Genomic DNA, 17,298 nt, shown 5'->3' with positions numbered 1-17,298 from the left:
GATACACTTTATTTTCTTGTTTTCCTTAGGATGTTAGCTGCAATGAGATTCAGGTCCTTCCTCAACAAATGGGAAAATTACATTCACTTAAAGAGCTAAATATAAGAAGAAATAATCTTCATGTTTTGCCAGATGGTAAGACAGACAGTCACCATTTTCACTCACCCGAGTGATAGAGGAACCATACAACCTTTAACTTTTTTTTTTCATTTCTGAACAGAATTAGGAGATCTCCCCTTGGTCAAGTTGGACTTCTCCTGTAATAAAGTGACTGAGATTCCTGTTTGCTATAGGAAACTGCATCATTTACAAGTAATAATTTTGGATAACAATCCATTGCAAGTACCACCGGCACAGGTTTGTAACAAGTGCATGGTTCTTATTTTTCTCAGATGTTTATGGTTTCATCTGTGTATTAAATTTTAAAGTAGTATCTTATGACTCAATTTTGTCTTGTATAAAGCATTACCTAGACTTTCTATAAGAACTGAAATTTTACATCTTGTTTTGTTTTTGCTTTAAGACAACATCTCGTGTATACGTAGGCTGGTCTCAAAGTTTCTCAATGGTGGATGAGGATGACTTTTGATCCTCCTGCTCCTACCTGTCAGTGATGGACTTGGAAGCCTGTGCCACCATGCCCTGCTAGATGGGACTTTTTATTTCAATTTGGTAGTAATTATAGTGTAGATTACAGATAAGCAGTTGGAAAAGCTAGAATCAGCCTTTTTGTGAATTTGTAGTTCTGATTGTAAATATTATTTTAAGAAGAAAGATTCTGACTGAATACATTCAAGTATACATTTGCTTGATATTTGTTGTTGGAGTGATATTATAATGGGTACTGAGATGTGGGTTGGAATTTGAGTTACTCTAGGAAAATTCCATGCTGGGTGTTAAGATGAGGTTCCTGCTAGACCAAGATTACTTTGCCTGAGGTAAGACATCTCTCATAAAGAAGACTAGTCACATATAGCTTCCAGCATATTCTTGTAACTGAGATAGAATTCATACAGATAGAAAAAATACAAATGGAAAACATTAAATTTGGATTTTAAAATAATAATTATTAAAGCCACAAGGAATCCCCTAAAATAATAAAGAATAACTAAGATATATACCCGGAAGGGCAAAGAGAATTCATGAGAAGCAGACAGCAGAATGTTGAGAATGTAAAATAGGTGAAATGGTGGTAACTTGTGCCCCCACTCAGAAGGCAGACGTTTGCCTGAGGAGCACAATTCCTACCCGCTCCAAGCTTGGGTCTGTGGTGTATGAAGAAGCATTTGTTGGCTTGTTTGTTTTAATCTTTCAATAATCTCCTCCTCCTCTTCTTCCTCCTCCTCTTCCTCCTCCTCCTCCTCCTTCTACAGATTTCTTTAATACAACATATTGTGATTATGGTTCTTCACTTAACTCTTTCCAGTCCTTCTCATCTCTCCACCCACTGCAATCTACATTTTCTTGCTCTCATTAAAAAACAAAGAGGCATCTAAAATAATAAAACAAGTTAAAATAAAAATTAAAAATCTGGATAGGGCCAATCAAAAAACCCAGATAAACAAAGAATAAAAGAAAAAGCATAAGAAATATACGTAAATGTAGAGACATATATATTAACACACAGAGAAATCACCTAAAATTACAAAATCAGAAACCACAATATATAAGTAAAGGACTCTACAATAAGAAAAGAAAATGAAAAAAAAATATCCTAGACAAAGAATTATGAAACAAAAACCCTCCAAAAATACTATTAAGTTTATTTTGTGTTGGTGTCTACTGCTAGACATAGAGTCTGGCCTTCACAGTGGTTTGTGTATCCAGTGAGACTATATTAGAGAAACTAAGTTTTCATCTGTGAGTAGTTATCAGTTGGAGATAACTTTTGGGTTAGGGATGGGGCCTTGTGTGTACAGATCTGGAACTTTGCTTGGCTCAGAAACATGTGGGTCCTGTGTATACTAACGCAATCTCTGTGAATTCATATATGCATTGGTCCCAGTGTGCTTAGAAGGCCTTATTTCCTTAGTGTCCCTCATCCTGTCTGGCTCTTACAATCTTTCCACCTCCTCTCCCACAAGGTTCCTGTAGTTGTGGCTTTCTTTAATCATCCACATCAACTGCAAAAAAAACCTCCAAAAACATAAAAACTCTGAAAGGAGGCATGAGAGCTCAACTTATTTGAATATAAGGATACATATTTATAATGTTGCTAGAATCTATACTGGTTTAGGATATTGGAAGTAGTAGCTTCTCTTTTATATTCCATGTACTCTTCCTTTTTTAAAAAATATTTATTTATTTTATGTATACGAGTACATACTGTTGCTGTACAGATATAGTTGTGAGCCTTCATCTGGTTGATGGGAATTGTATTTAGGACCTCTGCTCATTCAGGCCAACCCCACTCTTTCCGGTTGGCTCCACTTGCTCAGTCCCTGCTCACACTGGCCCAAAGATTTATTTATTATAAATAAGTACACTGTAGCTGTCTTCAGACACACCAGAAGAGGGCATCAGATCTCATTACTGGTGATTGTGAGCCACCATGTGGTTGCTGGGATTTGAACTCAGGACCATCAGAAGAGCAAGTCAGTGCTCTTACCCACTGAGCCATCTCACCAGCCCCCATGCCCTCCTCCTTTGTCATGAATAATTGGCTGTGTTTATAGTGCCAAGCAATAACTCCCTTCTATTAAGTGAAGTGACTGGTTTTTTTTTAACCCCTCTAACGACATAGGTTATCTAACAAAGCCTAGTTTCAGGCATGAGAGACTTCCTTTCAAGTTTTTGGTTGGGGACACCAAAAGGACCCCCCCCCCAAAAACAATATATGCTGTGTCCAGTGCCCTTAGTGCCTTCCAGAAAAAAAGGTAAGATTCCATTGCTGAAGACATCACATACATCATACACTGGGTTTGGAGGAATCCATCTGAAATTGAACTGGAAGCATCAGTGAGAACTTGCAATCATAGTTTCAGGAGGAACCATACATGCAAGCTGTCAATAGATGAAAACAACAGCTTACCCAGATGTAACATCAATGAACCATTACATTGATCGACATGGCAAGGTATTCTTAAAGGTGCCACAATGGCACGAATATCTTGGGGTACTAACACTAACAGTTGATAAATGGACTTGATGAAATAAACAGTTTTCCGCGCAACAAAGGACACCATCACTTGTGTAAAGAGCCAGCATATAGAATGGGGAAAAAAATCTTCATAAGATTTACCTCTGTGAAAAGGTCAGCCTCTAGAATATTAAAAACAAACAAAAAAACAAACAACCCCCCCAAACAAACAAACAAACCCTTAAACAAGAACCTGAACATCATGGAAACAAATGAACAGTTAAAGTTGGAGCATGACAGTAAACACTTAAGTTTCAGAAGAAGAGATACAAATACCCAAGAAATACTTTAAGAATGTTCACTATCGTCAACTATCAGGGAAATTAAAATTAGGTTGATATTTCATCCTACTTACGTTAGAATGGCTATTAAAACAAATCAAAACAAAACAAATCCCCCAAAACCCTCAAAATCAAGTGAGCACAAGTGCTTGCAAGGATGTGCATGAAGGAAATGCATAGAAACTTAGTGAGAGTACAAAATGATGCAAACTCTATGGAAATTGGTGTCTCAATTCCTCAAAAAGCTAGAAATAGATCTGCCACACAACTCAGCCATATCACTCCTGGGCATATTCCCAAAGGATTCTATACCCTTCAACACAGACACTTGGCCTCCCATGTTCACTGGATAAAGAAAGCAGCCTAGATGTCCATCAACTGAAGAATGGATAATGAAAGCATGTCACATGTACTCAGTGAAAGTTCTCTTATAAAGAACAAGGAAATTCTCAGATAAATGGTTGGAGCTGGAAATAATTATCCCTGCTGAGGTAGTCCAGACACAAAGAATTGCTTTGTGTTTCCTCTCACATGTGGATGACACTTTAGAAGTGTATGTTCTAATTGGAGTACCCGTAGAAGTCAGGAAGCCAGTAAGGACTACTAAGGGACTAGTAAGAAGCCATAGGAAGACAGTTTCAAGGAGTCCTGAATAGAAGACAGGTGGGAGGAGACAGGAAGAAAAATCATGGACTAAGTGTTAAATGAAGGGGGCAGTGGAAGGGCAGGAGGCTGGCTCTTCTCCATTGTGTATTGTTAGCTTCTTTGTAAAAAAAATAAATACATAAAATAAAATCTGGCTTTGTATATCTGCATCTGTATTGGTCAGGCTCTGGCAGAGCCTCACAAGGAACAGCCATACTGGGCTCCAATCAGTAAGCACTTTCTGGATCAGCAATAGTGTCTGGGTTTGGTATCTGCAGATGGCTACATCCCTAGGTGGGGCAGTCTCTGGATGGCTTTTCCTTCAGGCTCTGCTCCACTCTTAGTACCTGCATTTCCTTTCGATGGGAGGAATTCTGGGTTAATATTTTTGAGAGCAGGGACCCCAGTGGGGAAGTTAGGGCAAGCATGTAGAGGCTGAAGGGGTTTGCAGCCCCATAGGAGGAACAACAATATGAACCAACCGGAACCCCCAGAACTCCCAGGGATTAAACAACCAACCAAAGAAAACACATAGTGGGACTCATGGCTCCAGTTGCATATGTAGCACAGGATGGCCTTGTTGGACATCAGTAGGAGGAGTGGCCCTTGGTCCTGAGAAGGCTTGATGACCCAGGATAGAGGAGCACAAGGCCTCTGAGGCAGGAATGGGTGGGTGGGTGGGAGAGCACCCTCCTAGAGACAGGGGGAGGAAGAAGGGGGTAGGAGGCTTGTGGAGGGGAAACTGGGAAGGAGGATAACATTTGAAATGTAAATAAAATAATCAATAAAAATGTGAAAAAAATCTGGTAGCTATAGGAAGGTGGGTTTGTATGCATCATCTATCAACATGTCTGTTTCTATACAAGTATAATGCTGATTCATTACTATTATTCAATAATATAAATTGAAATCAGGGATCATGATTCTTCCAGCACTGTTTTCAATGTTAAGAATTGTTTTTGCTGTCCTAGCTCCTTTTTAATTTGCTATACTTACTTTATAATAGTGCTTAGTCTCTCTGTTTTTAACCTCTGCGTCCTATTTCACCATCTCCCTTCTCCTTCCCCTTCTCCTTGCCCTCTCTCTGTGTGTGTTTATTTGTAAGTGTGGGTGTGCACATGCCATAGTAGAAATGTAGTGGTCAGAGGACAATCTCATGTGCTCAGGTGTTGGACCTTATTTTTCACTTGTTTGAAGAAGGATTTCTTGTTTTCTCTCTGCATATGTGAGACTAACTCACTGCCAGTTTTAGGAGTTTCCTCTCTCCACATTCTGTCTTGTCTTAAGAGTGTTAGGATTACAGTGGGGGGGGGGGTGCTATATTTTTGTTGTTGTTGTTTTATAATGTGGATTTAAGGAATCAAACATAGGTCATCATGCTTTTGTGGCAAGCACTTGTGAGTCATATCTTTAGCCAGCAAACCTTCTTTGTAGATTTCCTCTCTTAACATTGGTTTTTTGTATGAGCAACAGACATATTTTCTCCGAGCATTTTCCTAGTTGAACTTTATTCCAACTGCATTGCTATTATGATTTTTATTTGTTTATTGTTTTTATTTGTTTCTTTGTTCGTTTTTGAGACAGGGTATCTTTGTGTAGCCCTGGATGTCCTAGAACTTGCTCTGTACTGAGTGTTTGAAATAAAGGCCTATGCCATCACTGCCTAGCACTTTATTTTTTAAATTTGATTTATTACCTACTTATGCCGTCTTTATTAGTCTTTCTCACATTTTATATCATGCTTTTGGTTTGGATGAGATTATATATGTATATTTTCCCTGTTCTCACTAGTCCAGTGAATAGTATGTTTTTAATTTTTCTAATAAAGACATTGTGGTATAGATCTTTTAGTGTTCAGTAGTTTGTTCATTTTACTTTTAATAAGAAAATGTGAGTGAAATATAGAAATATGGGCTAGAGATGTAGATCATCAGTTAAGAACAATTTCTGCTCTTTCAGAGACCCCAGATTCAGTTTCCAGCACATGAAGAAAAAAAAAAAAACACTCCAGTTCCAGCATCTCCCACACCCTCTTATGGCTTCCATGGTCATCAGCTATGCATGTGGTACATTTACATACATGCAGGCAAACATGCATATACATAAAGTAAAAATAAATACATTTTTATAAAAGGAAATTGTTTATTTTAAAAACAATATACACAGAGATCGCACAGGTCTAAGCCAGATAGGACCTGTGGCGAGAGGATCCAGATACAAGCCCCATCCTAACTCAGGAGCTACTTTCAACTGACAACCACTTGCAAAGGAGAATTTACTTTTTATCTATGGATTTTCACTGGGTATGCAAACCACAGTAGATGGCCAAAATAAAATGAACTCAACTGTATTTTTGAAAGCTTATTTTTAAATTGTCTCATGATTTGTCTGAGCTATTTTTTAACTCTTATAGAATTTTTGTTTATATATTGTGGTTTCCAATTTTGGTTTTATTGGTTTTATGAGAATGAAGCATGCATGTCAGCATCTTTATGTGTTTTTTGTCCATTTTCTTTGTTTTTTTCTATTTAGTTTATAATCTTTTGTAATAATAATAAATACATAAATAAATGATAAATAAAAAGAGTGTGGGTTTGGAAGTGGAGAGGATCTTGGTTGAATTAGGGAAAAACATGATCAGAATGTATTGTTTAAAAAGATCTATTTTCAATTAGAAGAAAAGAAAAACTGACTGCATTAGTAACTAATAAAAATTAACATAGAATACTTTTTGATAAGATGATAGCAGATTTTGTTACAGTATTGTCACATTTTCCTGTCTTGCTCCACACACTTAATTCATGAAAATTCTGGTTGTGATACCTTAGCATAATTTGAGATTATTTCAATATATAAATCACTTGATAGTGTCCCATTTTATTTGCAATTATGGAACAGAGAGATCGCTCAGCAGTTAAGTGCACTTCCTCTTTATGAAGAGTACCCGACTTTGTTTCCCAGTACACATATAGGGGCTCATAACCATCTATACCTAATTCCAGGCATCCTATGTCCTCTTCTGCACTCTGTCATATGGCGTGCACATGGTGTACATTCTTACCGGCAAAGCATTCAGACACATAAAAATAAATATTTGAATTTAAATTTGTTACTAAATACTTTACTTTTTTGTTTGCTTACAGATATGCTTAAAGGGTAAAGTACACATATTTAAGTACTTAAATATACAAGCTTGTTGTAGAATGGATAAGAAACCAGACTCCCTGGATCTCCCATCACTGAATAAAAGAATGCCTTCTCAGCCTCTTACAGACAGGTAACATAACTAGTCTTACAGCTTCAGACAATGATTGTGCTTGTTGTTATAAAAGAAATTTATCATTCATGAGGATACTGAATATATTTAGCCTGATTAAATCAGTGTTTAAAAAAGTCATTGAATTTTTTTTCATTTAATAACCTCTGTGATGCTGAACAAAATGTGAGATTTTTCTTTAGGTAGTTATTATTTTAGTACAAAATGTAAATATTTTACAGTATAAGTTCCAGCATTTACAGTATAAGTAACAGCATCCTCTCTGTGACAGCTGTTAACCTAATTTTGATCACCATATTAATAATACTTGTAATGGCTAGTTGGATTAGTCTGTAAACCGACTTTGAGAGAAGAGGATGTTATTTTGGAGGTGCCTTTCACCCTTATGCTAATGATCTTTTCTTTTTCCAATGTTGAATTTTCAATCTAAACAAGTGCTCTATCGCTGAACCACAACCCCAGCCGTGTGTGTGTGTGTGTGTGTGTGTGTGTGTGTGTGTGTGTGTGTGTGTGAGAGAGAGAGAGAGAGAGAGAGAGAGAGAGAGAGAGAGAGAGAGAGAGAATATGTTTTCTTTTTCTGGAGTACTGGGAGTTCAGTCCAGAGCGTGTTTTATACTAGACAAGTGCCCTAACATTCAGCTATACCTCTTTATCTTCTGGTCAAAAATGATATATTATTGGCCTTTGATTGTGCTTTAATCTTTAGGACATTTTAATATGGTAGATAAATTGTTCTTTTAAGATGTAGATTGGTCTGAAAACCTTTTTCAAAAATACAATTCCATCCAGAAATATGGAAAATAACATGGAGTGGGGGTAAGACGACAGAAAGGGTGACTGTGACCACCTAAAATATTTAAAGGTTTGTCATTGATTTATATGATAAATTTGATGTTTTGGATGACATTGTAGTAAGTACTGCTATTAGCAGTAAAGGACTTGAATTCCCAAATAGCACCTTCCCATGAATCTTTCTCTTGCCGCCATAAAATATTTATGTATTATATTAATTCCTAAATTGTATTTTGGTTATTATTAGTAGTACAGAAACTATAATATTCTATTGAAGTTAGGATTGGTATCTATACTAATCTCTATTAATATGCTTATTATTTTTGCAGATGAGATACTTTATTATTAATGGTGTTCTTTTCCCCCAGTCATTTGTGATATCCATAGCTGTTGATTGCCTACTGTTAGACTCAGGATGTATTGTGTTGAGAGCTGTACATGTTGGTCTTGGCATCTCGTGGACCTCACAGTCTAGGTGGAAGAAACAGTGAAGAAACAAAACAAGGAAACAAATAAGAGTTCAGTTCACTTTGCACTGCTGTACTTTTAAGTAGTAGACATTTTTGTGGCTCATAGTTTTGGAGACTGATTAAGTCCAAGATAGGGGAGGAATAATCAGTGACATGTCAAAAGGTAACAGATGAGGAAAAGAACTTGAGAGATGTGAACATGAAGTCAAATTTACTCCTGTGGCAAATCTATTTCCAGGACAAGAAAGTAACTACTACAATAGAAAGGTTAATCTCTTCAAAGACTGTACTCTTATGAGCAAACCCCTTACTAGACCCCACAAGCTGATGCTTTTGCATCAGGAATTAAGTTTACAACACACTCAGACAGTAGCATGCCTATTTCCTTCCCCTTACTCTCCTCCCCTTCTCCCTCCCCTCCTTCCCCCTCTTTCACATGCACAGTCACAAGTGTTGCCTGCCATATGATGTTTCATGTTACCATTTTTCAAGTATTCCATGGTACTTAAGTTACATGCAGTCAGCAGAAACCATTCTTGAGTTCTGAATTCTCATCTTTTCTGGGGATGCCAATATGTAGTATGAGCCTCTGCCTCCTGAGTGCTGAAATTAAAGGCACATGGCACCACCAACCAGCAACGTTGAAGATTTTTAGTGTGTTTTGTTTTGTTTTGTTTTGTTTTGTTTTGTTTTGTTTTGTTTTGTTAAGACAAGGTTTCACCCTCTGGACTCGATGTAAACCAGTATAGTCTGTTATTCTGAGGATCCTCCAGTTATGTCTTTTAAGCTATAGGCTGGTGCCGCCTGGCCTGCAATCACCCTTAAATGACATGAATAAAATATTTGATAGGATTTTTTTTTTTTGGTATTTCCTCTTTTAAGAATGTTTGATATCAAAACTATTTATTTTGCATTATCTAGGGACAGTTTAGCTCAATTTGCTTTCTGTATTTAAGAAAAAAAAATTCTAGCTGCTCAAAGTATTTGTCTTTCTGCAGCATGGAAGATTTTTATCCAAACAAAAATCATGGCCCTGACTCTGGAATCGGAAGTGATAATGGAGAAAAGCGATTGTCTACAACAGAAGTGAGATTTTTCTCTTGCTGGCCTGTGTTGTTTTCCTATTTCTTAGAGCTTTAAAAAAAGAGGCACTTCAGGGCCAAGAAGTGGGAGTGGGTGGGTAGGGGAGTGGGGGGGGGAGGGTATGGGGGACTTTTGGGATAGCATTTGAAATGTAAATGAAGAAAATACCTAATTTAAAAAAATTTGGAAATGAAAAAAAAATATAAAACCTTCCAAATAATTGCTTGGAGGAAAAAAAAAAGAGGCACTTAAATGCATTGGATTTTACTTTTACAGGCAGATATAATTTTGTTATATATTTTATGACTTCAAAAGAAGGAATACCTACTGATTTTTTAAAGTAAAACATTCATTGTAACATGGATTTTTGGTTGGAAATCTGGAGATGTAGAGCAGATATTTTGTAATTCCTATTTAATCAAAGAAGCAAAAGCTTCCTTGAGTGTTCCAAATACGTCATTTATACTGTGTACTTGTTCCTTTCAGCCATCAGACGATGACACAATCAGCCTTCACTCTCAAGTCTCAGAATCAAATAGAGAGCAAACATCAAGAAATGACAGTCATATAACAGGAAGCAAGCCTGATTCTCAGAAAGGTAATTCTTGTGGTGTCTCTTAGGTTTAACTCATTTACACAGCCCATATTAAAAATGATATTTTTATTTGAAGTGGACTTTGAAGACTTATAAGGTTATAAGATATAGCTTATATTGAAAAGGTGAGCTTTTATCTTGAGAACTAAAATAAGTAGAACATCTATAATGTCTTGTAATATTAATCTATACCTAGACCAGGAGGTGTATGATTTTATTGATCCCAACACGGAAGACGTAGCAGTTCCTGAAGAAGGAGATACACATATTGGATCATTTGTTTCTTTCCTTAAGGTAAATAAGCAAAACTCAATGAACATTGTTAACATTCACTTCATCCTGATTATACAAAAGTATACCATGAAATTTACAATGATAATTTTGCTTTTTATAAGGGGAAAGAAAAGAGCTCTGAAAAATCTCAGAAAAATGAAGAACCGCCAAATGAAAAAAAGTAAGTATAGTCTGCTTTTTGAAATACAGTATGAATTATGAATGCTTGGATTATTCATTATGTATTCCTATTGAGAGCACTTGAGAAGTTTTTCATATGTCATGGGTTTCCCCATGCCATGTTTAGATAGTTACCTTTAAAGTCCTTCAAAAGAAAAAATAAAGTCCTTCAAATTAATAATTATAATAGACCTTTGCTTTTCCCCTTGAAGTAGAATAATAATCCTGCCTACAGTTTTGTTACCTAAAAGGGCTGTGTCTTCACAAATACTGCTTCATTTGAGTCCCCCATAAAAATCCCAACAGGATCATTTTGTCTATAAGGAAGCTTAGGCCTAGAGTTCTGAATTTCCGAACTTGAGCTTTCTGTTTCTTGATTTAACATTTTATATTATCTCCTAAAAGACTTTCTATTGTGTATTGAAAGCTCTTCCCTAGTCCCCGCTGGTGTCAGGACTGAGTTTTATCGCAGCTTTCCTAGGTTTCTCTGCACACCGTGTTTCCTTCAAGTGACTTGGTTGCTTGGTAATCTTGTTGAATGCTCGGTACTGAGCTCCAGGCCTCATTCTCTCTAAATCACAAACCCAGAACCTTGTTAGTTCTCTAAGTACTCCTTAGTGAGTCTCTCTTACTCAGTAGGAAAGCTTTGTTTTGTTTTGTAATCCTTTCCTTTTGCATAACACTGAGGATTGACTGTTCAGTCTTCAGCATGCTAGTAGACAAGAGCGCTCTACCACTAAGGTGTAGTCTCAGTCCTAGTAATGTGTTTCTAGACACCTTTGCAGATGTATACAAGGTGTAGTAGTCACTCTCATCTCCCATGTCACTACTATCCTGATTGTCCCCACTCTCCACTGACTTTTTCCACACATTGTTCATGCCTATTCATCTTGTTTTGTGGCCCACGGAGATTAATTGCCTGTGTCAATTATGGACTTGCAACTATCTGTTTGAACGGGGTGACTCAGTAATGAATATATAACTAAACACAGTTCACCTTCAATTGCCAGTAGTTCAGAAATTATGGTAGGGTGCCATGTATTCTCTCCTTCCTTGACCTGTTGATGTAGGTCTTGTGTGGGCCTGAAAGAAACTAACTATGGTTTTTGTGAAGTAACATTTAGCAACTCCACCCTGCCTTCTGGTTTTTACTTTCTTCTATAATGTTCTCAGAGCCTTAAAACAGGTGGAAGAAATGCCTTTCTAATGGCTTCATCCCTTTTTTAATTTTGTATTAATTATATTTTGGACAGGATTTTGCTACATTGTCAAGGCTAAACTTGACCACATTCTATAGTCCTGAACTGCCTTGGAATTGTGATCCTCCTGTCTTAGACCCCCAAGTTTATAAGCCTGTTGGCACCACTTTGTTTATTTAGATTTCCTTCCTCTATTAAGCTCTTTCCTCATAAAATGAAGAGAGTTGCTTAAGTTCAAGTGACACCAGTGTATGTAAGATGTGATAAAACACAATATATTGTGACATTATTGTTATTTATGCTTATTGTTATTAAATGAAGTGCTTTTTACATGGAATACTTAGAATTTGGAGAGCAACTCATTTTTAAGTTAGTTTTTAATGTTAAAATTATATTTCTGGCTGAGCAGTGGTGGTTCATGCCTTTAATCCCAGCACCTGGGAGGCAGAGGCAGGTGAATTTCTGAGTTCCAGGCCAGTCTGTTCTACAGAGTGAGTTCCAGGACAGCCAGGGCTATACAGAGAATCTCTTGTCTTGAAAAACCAAACAGAAAGAGATATTTCTGGAAAATACGAATATTTTTATTATTTCTTAATAAATACTCACTGATAAGTGGATATTAGCCCAGAAACTTAGAATACCCAAGATACAAGATACAATTTGCAGAACACATCAACTCAAGAAGAACTAAGACCAAAGTGTGGACACTTTGCCCCTTCTTAGAATTGGGAACAAAACACCCATGGAAAGAGTTACAGAGACAAAGTTTGGAGCTGAGATGAAAGGATGGACCATCTAGAGACTGCCATGCCTGGGGATCCATCCCATAATCAGCCTCCAAATGCTGACACCATTGCATACACTAGCAAAATTTTGCTGAAAGGACCCAGATATAGCTGTCTCTTGTGAGACTATGCCGGGGCCTAGCAAACACATAAGTGGATGCTCACAGTCAGCTATTTGATGGATCACAGGGCCCCCAATGGAGGAGCTAGAGAAAGTACCCAAGGACCTAAAGGGGTCTGCAATCCTATATGTGGAACAACAATATGAACTAACCAGTATCCGCCAGAGCTCGTTATCTCTAGCTGCATATGTAGCAGAAGATGGCCTAGTCAGCCATCATTGGAAAGAGAGGTCCATTGGTCTTGCAAATTTTATATGCCTCAGTACAGGGAACATCAGGGCCAAGAAGTGGGAGTGGGTGGGTAGCGGAGTAGGGGGAGGGTCTGGGGGACTTTTGGGATAGCACTGGAAATGTAAATGAAACAAATACCTAATAAAAATAAATAAATTAATTAATTAAAATAAATAAATTTGTAAACCTTGGTATGGTGAAGGTAGTGGACTCTGAAGCTCAATGATCATTACCTCTAGCCAATTAGCATGCAGCCATTCCTGGATTTTATGTGGGCATTGAAAGTATGAATGCAAATTATTTAATAAAATAAATTTTATTAATATTTGAATATATTTTTAATAATTTCTGGAAATTTTGAAAATGTCATTTGAACCAATTTTATATTATTCTTATTTAAACTATTTTCTTTGTTTTACATAGAGTTTTAAAAAATCCAAATGAGTAAACTTCTAGAAACAGTATGGCAAATGAAACATTTTGATAGTAGTTTTTCTTTATTTTTAAGAATAGGCCATGTGGAGCTTTTCAATTTTATTCATACTCAATACTGAGCAGTGTGTACTGCTAATTTTTTGTGACCATTATACATCTCAAATTCAGCATCACTTATTAGCTACATTTCTATTGAGAATGCAGATGTATTTTCCTAAAATTCCTTATATCCCATTTTAGTATTTTAAACATAACATCATATGGATTAGCTTTCTCTTTTTTAGTGCTTTATTTATTTATTTATTTATTTATTATTAGATGTTTTCTTTTTTTAAATTTTTTATTAGGTATTTTCCTCATTTACATTTCCAATGCTATCCCAAAAGTCCCCCATACCCACCCACCCCCCACTCCCCTACCCACCCACTCCCCCTTTTTGGCCCTGGTGTTCCCCTGTACTGCGGCATATAAAGTTTGCAAGTCCAATGGGCCTCTCTTTCCAGTGATGGCCGACTAGGCCATCTTTTGGTACATATGCAGCTAGAGACAAGAGCTCTGGGGTACTGGTTAGTTCATACTGTTGTTCCACCTATAGGGTTGCAGTTCCCTTCAGCTCCTTGGGTACTTTCTCTAGCTCCTCCATTGGGAGCCCTGTGACCCATCCAATAGCTGACTGCGAGCATCCACTTCTGTGTTTGCTAGACCCCTGCATAGTCTCATATAGTCTCACAAGTCTCACTTACTAGCTACAATTCTATTGAGAATGCAGATGTATTTTCCTAAAAATACTTATATCCCATTTTAGTATTTTAAATATAAAACCATATGGATTAGCTTTCTCTTTTTTAGTGCTTTATTTATTTATTATTAAATATTTTCTTTATATACATTTCAAATGCTATCACGAAAGTTTCCTATACCCTCCCTCTGCCCTGCTCCCCTACCCACCCACTCCAGATTCTTGGCCCTGGCGTTCCCCTGTACTGAGGCATATAAAGTTTGCAATACCAAGGGCCGCTCTTCCCAGTGATGGCCGACTAGGCCACCTTCTGCTACATATGCAGCCAGAGATATGAGCTCTGGGGGTACTGGTTAGTTCATATTGTTGTTCCACGTATAGGATTGCAGACCCCTTCAGCTCCTTGGGTGCTTTCTCTAGCCTCTCCATTGGGGGCCCTGTGATCCATCCAATAGATGACTGTGAGCATCCACTTCTGTATTTGCCAGGCACTGGCATAGCCTCATATGAGACAGCTATAACAGGGTCCCTTTAGCAAAATCTTTCTGGCATATGCAATAGTGTCTGGGTTTGTTGGCTGATTATGGGATGGCTCCCTGGGTGGGCAATTCTCTGGATAGTCCATCCTTTCGTCTTAGCTCAAAACTTTGTCTCTGTAACTCCTTTCATGGGTATTTTGTTCCCTATTCTAAGGAGGAATGAAGTATCCACCCATTGGTCTTCCCTCTTCTTGATTTTCTTATGTTTTGCAAATTGTATCTTGGGTGTTCTATGTTTCAGGGCTAATATCCACTTATCAGTGAGTGCATATCTAATGACTTCTTTTGTGATTGGGTTACCTCACTCAGGATGATACCCTCCAGATGCATCCATTTGTCCAAGAATTTCATAAATCCATTGTTTTTAATAGCTGAGTAGTACTCCATTGAGTAAATGTACCACATTTTCTGTATCAATTCTTCTGTTGAGGGACATCTGGGTTCTTTCCAGCTTCTGGCTATTATAAATAAGGGTGCTATGAACATAGTGGAGCATGTCTTCTTATTACCAGTTGGAACTTCTTCTGGGTATATGCCCAGGAGAGGTATTGACAAATGGGACCTCATAAAATTGCAAAGCTTCTGTAAGGCAAAAGACACCATCAATAAGACAAAAAAGCCACCAACAGATTGGGAAAGGATTTTTACCGATCCTAAATCTGATAGGGGACTAACATCCAATATATACAAAGAGCTCAAGAAGCTGGACTCCAGAAATTCAAATAACCCCATTAAAAATGGGGTTCAGAGCTAAACAAAGAATTCTCACCTGAGGAAATCAGAATGGCTGAGAAGCACCTGAAAAAATGTTCAACATCCTTAATCATCAGGGAAATGCAAATCAAAACAATCCTGAGACTCCACCTCACACCAGTCAGAATGGCTAAGATCAAAAATTCAGGTGACAGGAGATGCTGGCAAGGATGTGGAGAAAGAGGAACACTCCTCCACTGCTGGTGGGATTGCAAGCTTGTGAAACTACTCTGGAAGTCAGTCTGGAGGTTCCTCAGAAAATTGGATTAGCTTTCCTATGGCATTTAAAATAATAACAGTTTCAATATCTAGATGTTGACAACGTTCAGTTGGCTTTACGCTTTGAATAACTGTGTTTGTTTCAGAGTTGACAAAGAACAGTTACTTCCAGAAGAAGAAGATGATGATTTGAAAGAAGTAACTGATTTGAGGAAGATAGCTGCTCAGTTACTGAAGCAAGAACAGAAGAACAGGTATTCTTTTCAGTAATGAGATTTGAGTAGTCAGATCTTATCATCAGTAAAAGATGACCAAATTAAGGAAATGAAGTTTCAAGTAAACAAAAGGGGCCTTTAAGTATTTTGTTTTCAAGTGATTAAAAAGACAGAAGAAAATCCTTAGGAGAGAAATAAGAAATTACATATATAACTAACAGAGTGTGCTCAGTTTGACACTATATTTATTTTAGGGGTGCTGGTGATGAAAGTCAGGGCTTTCATCTGCGCTGGGCAAGACCTCTGCTTTGTAGCTACAACCCAGCCTTAGTTAATGTACCTCACATTTTACTTCTGTGCTAAATCATACATAGTAACTATCTGCCTATATTCATCATAGCTCACAGTACCATTAATTACACTATAAGCATTTCTTTCTGGCTATGTACTATATTGGTAACATTTATTTATTAGATTTTTATATCAGATTCTTAATAATTTGGGATCTACCATTCCCCAAGGATAGAGGTGAATTATAATAGTTGCTTACATCAGTTCAGGATTTACCTATCTCAAGTTCACACTTGTGTGTTTCTTGAGTAAACAAACTTTTCTCCCTCTGGTTCAGTTTTCTTCAAATACATATCTTTGCCAATAAGCAAGGCACTGTATTCATGAGTATTGAATCAAATTAAGTTTATTTAAATTTGTGTGTGTGTGTGTGTGTAGTGTTTGAATGTGTGTGTACACATGGAGGTCAGAGGTCCGCATCAGGTGTCTTCTTCAGTTGCTCTCTACATTATATTTTGAGGCAGTCTCCCACTAAACCTAAAGCTCACTGTTTGACTAGAGCTACTGGCCACTTAGTTTCCAGGGTGGAACATCCTCACCAGATCAAGTTTTCCGCATTCATGGTGGCCGTCCCTGGATTTTTATGTGAGTGCAAGAACTCTGAACGCAAGTCCTCATGCTTGCATAGCTGGCAATTTACCTATTGAGGCCAAAGCCCATTTTTTTTTAGTACAAAAAAATGGACCATGTGCTACACTACTACCTACAATAGTACATACACTGTAAGATTACTGAGAATCTTACATTGATCATTTTGACTGAAGTTTCTGTTTCTTTTTCATGAGTAAATTGATAAGAGAATTTTGCTATATTTAGGATGAATAAGTAGTATTTCCTTTCACTTATTCAAAAATACATGTTTATGGTTATCATGGTGGCTGTGTCTTTAGAGTTTCATATTTAAATATATTGCATTTGTTTTAAATAGATCATTTAACATATATTAGCATCTGGCAGCTGAAGTGATGGATGGTT

General features: G+C 37.2%; 1 protein-coding gene across 8 annotated transcripts in view; it reads left to right on the top strand.

Moving 5' to 3' along the window:
* The window catches only part of Lrch2 (leucine-rich repeats and calponin homology (CH) domain containing 2), an 83,729-nt gene that overhangs the window by 34,709 nt on the left and 31,722 nt on the right, over positions 1 to 17,298 (top strand). For all 8 annotated transcript variants that reach the window (XM_006528788.4, NM_001081173.2, NM_001356368.1 and 5 more), the window contains exons 4-11: positions 30 to 135; positions 221 to 357; positions 7,209 to 7,342; positions 9,603 to 9,690; positions 10,174 to 10,285; positions 10,479 to 10,576; positions 10,678 to 10,736; positions 15,904 to 16,011. In XM_006528788.4, coding sequence (XP_006528851.2) covers positions 30 to 135; positions 221 to 357; positions 7,209 to 7,342; positions 9,603 to 9,690; positions 10,174 to 10,285; positions 10,479 to 10,576; positions 10,678 to 10,736; positions 15,904 to 16,011 — 842 coding nt within the window. The remainder of the gene's footprint in view (positions 1 to 29; positions 136 to 220; positions 358 to 7,208; positions 7,343 to 9,602; positions 9,691 to 10,173; positions 10,286 to 10,478; positions 10,577 to 10,677; positions 10,737 to 15,903; positions 16,012 to 17,298) is intronic.

Source organism: Mus musculus, chromosome X, assembly GCF_000001635.26.
Source record: "Mus musculus strain C57BL/6J chromosome X, GRCm38.p6 C57BL/6J".
Lineage (NCBI taxonomy): Eukaryota > Metazoa > Chordata > Mammalia > Rodentia > Muridae > Mus > Mus musculus.
This window is presented reverse-complemented; position numbering and strand designations above follow the sequence as displayed.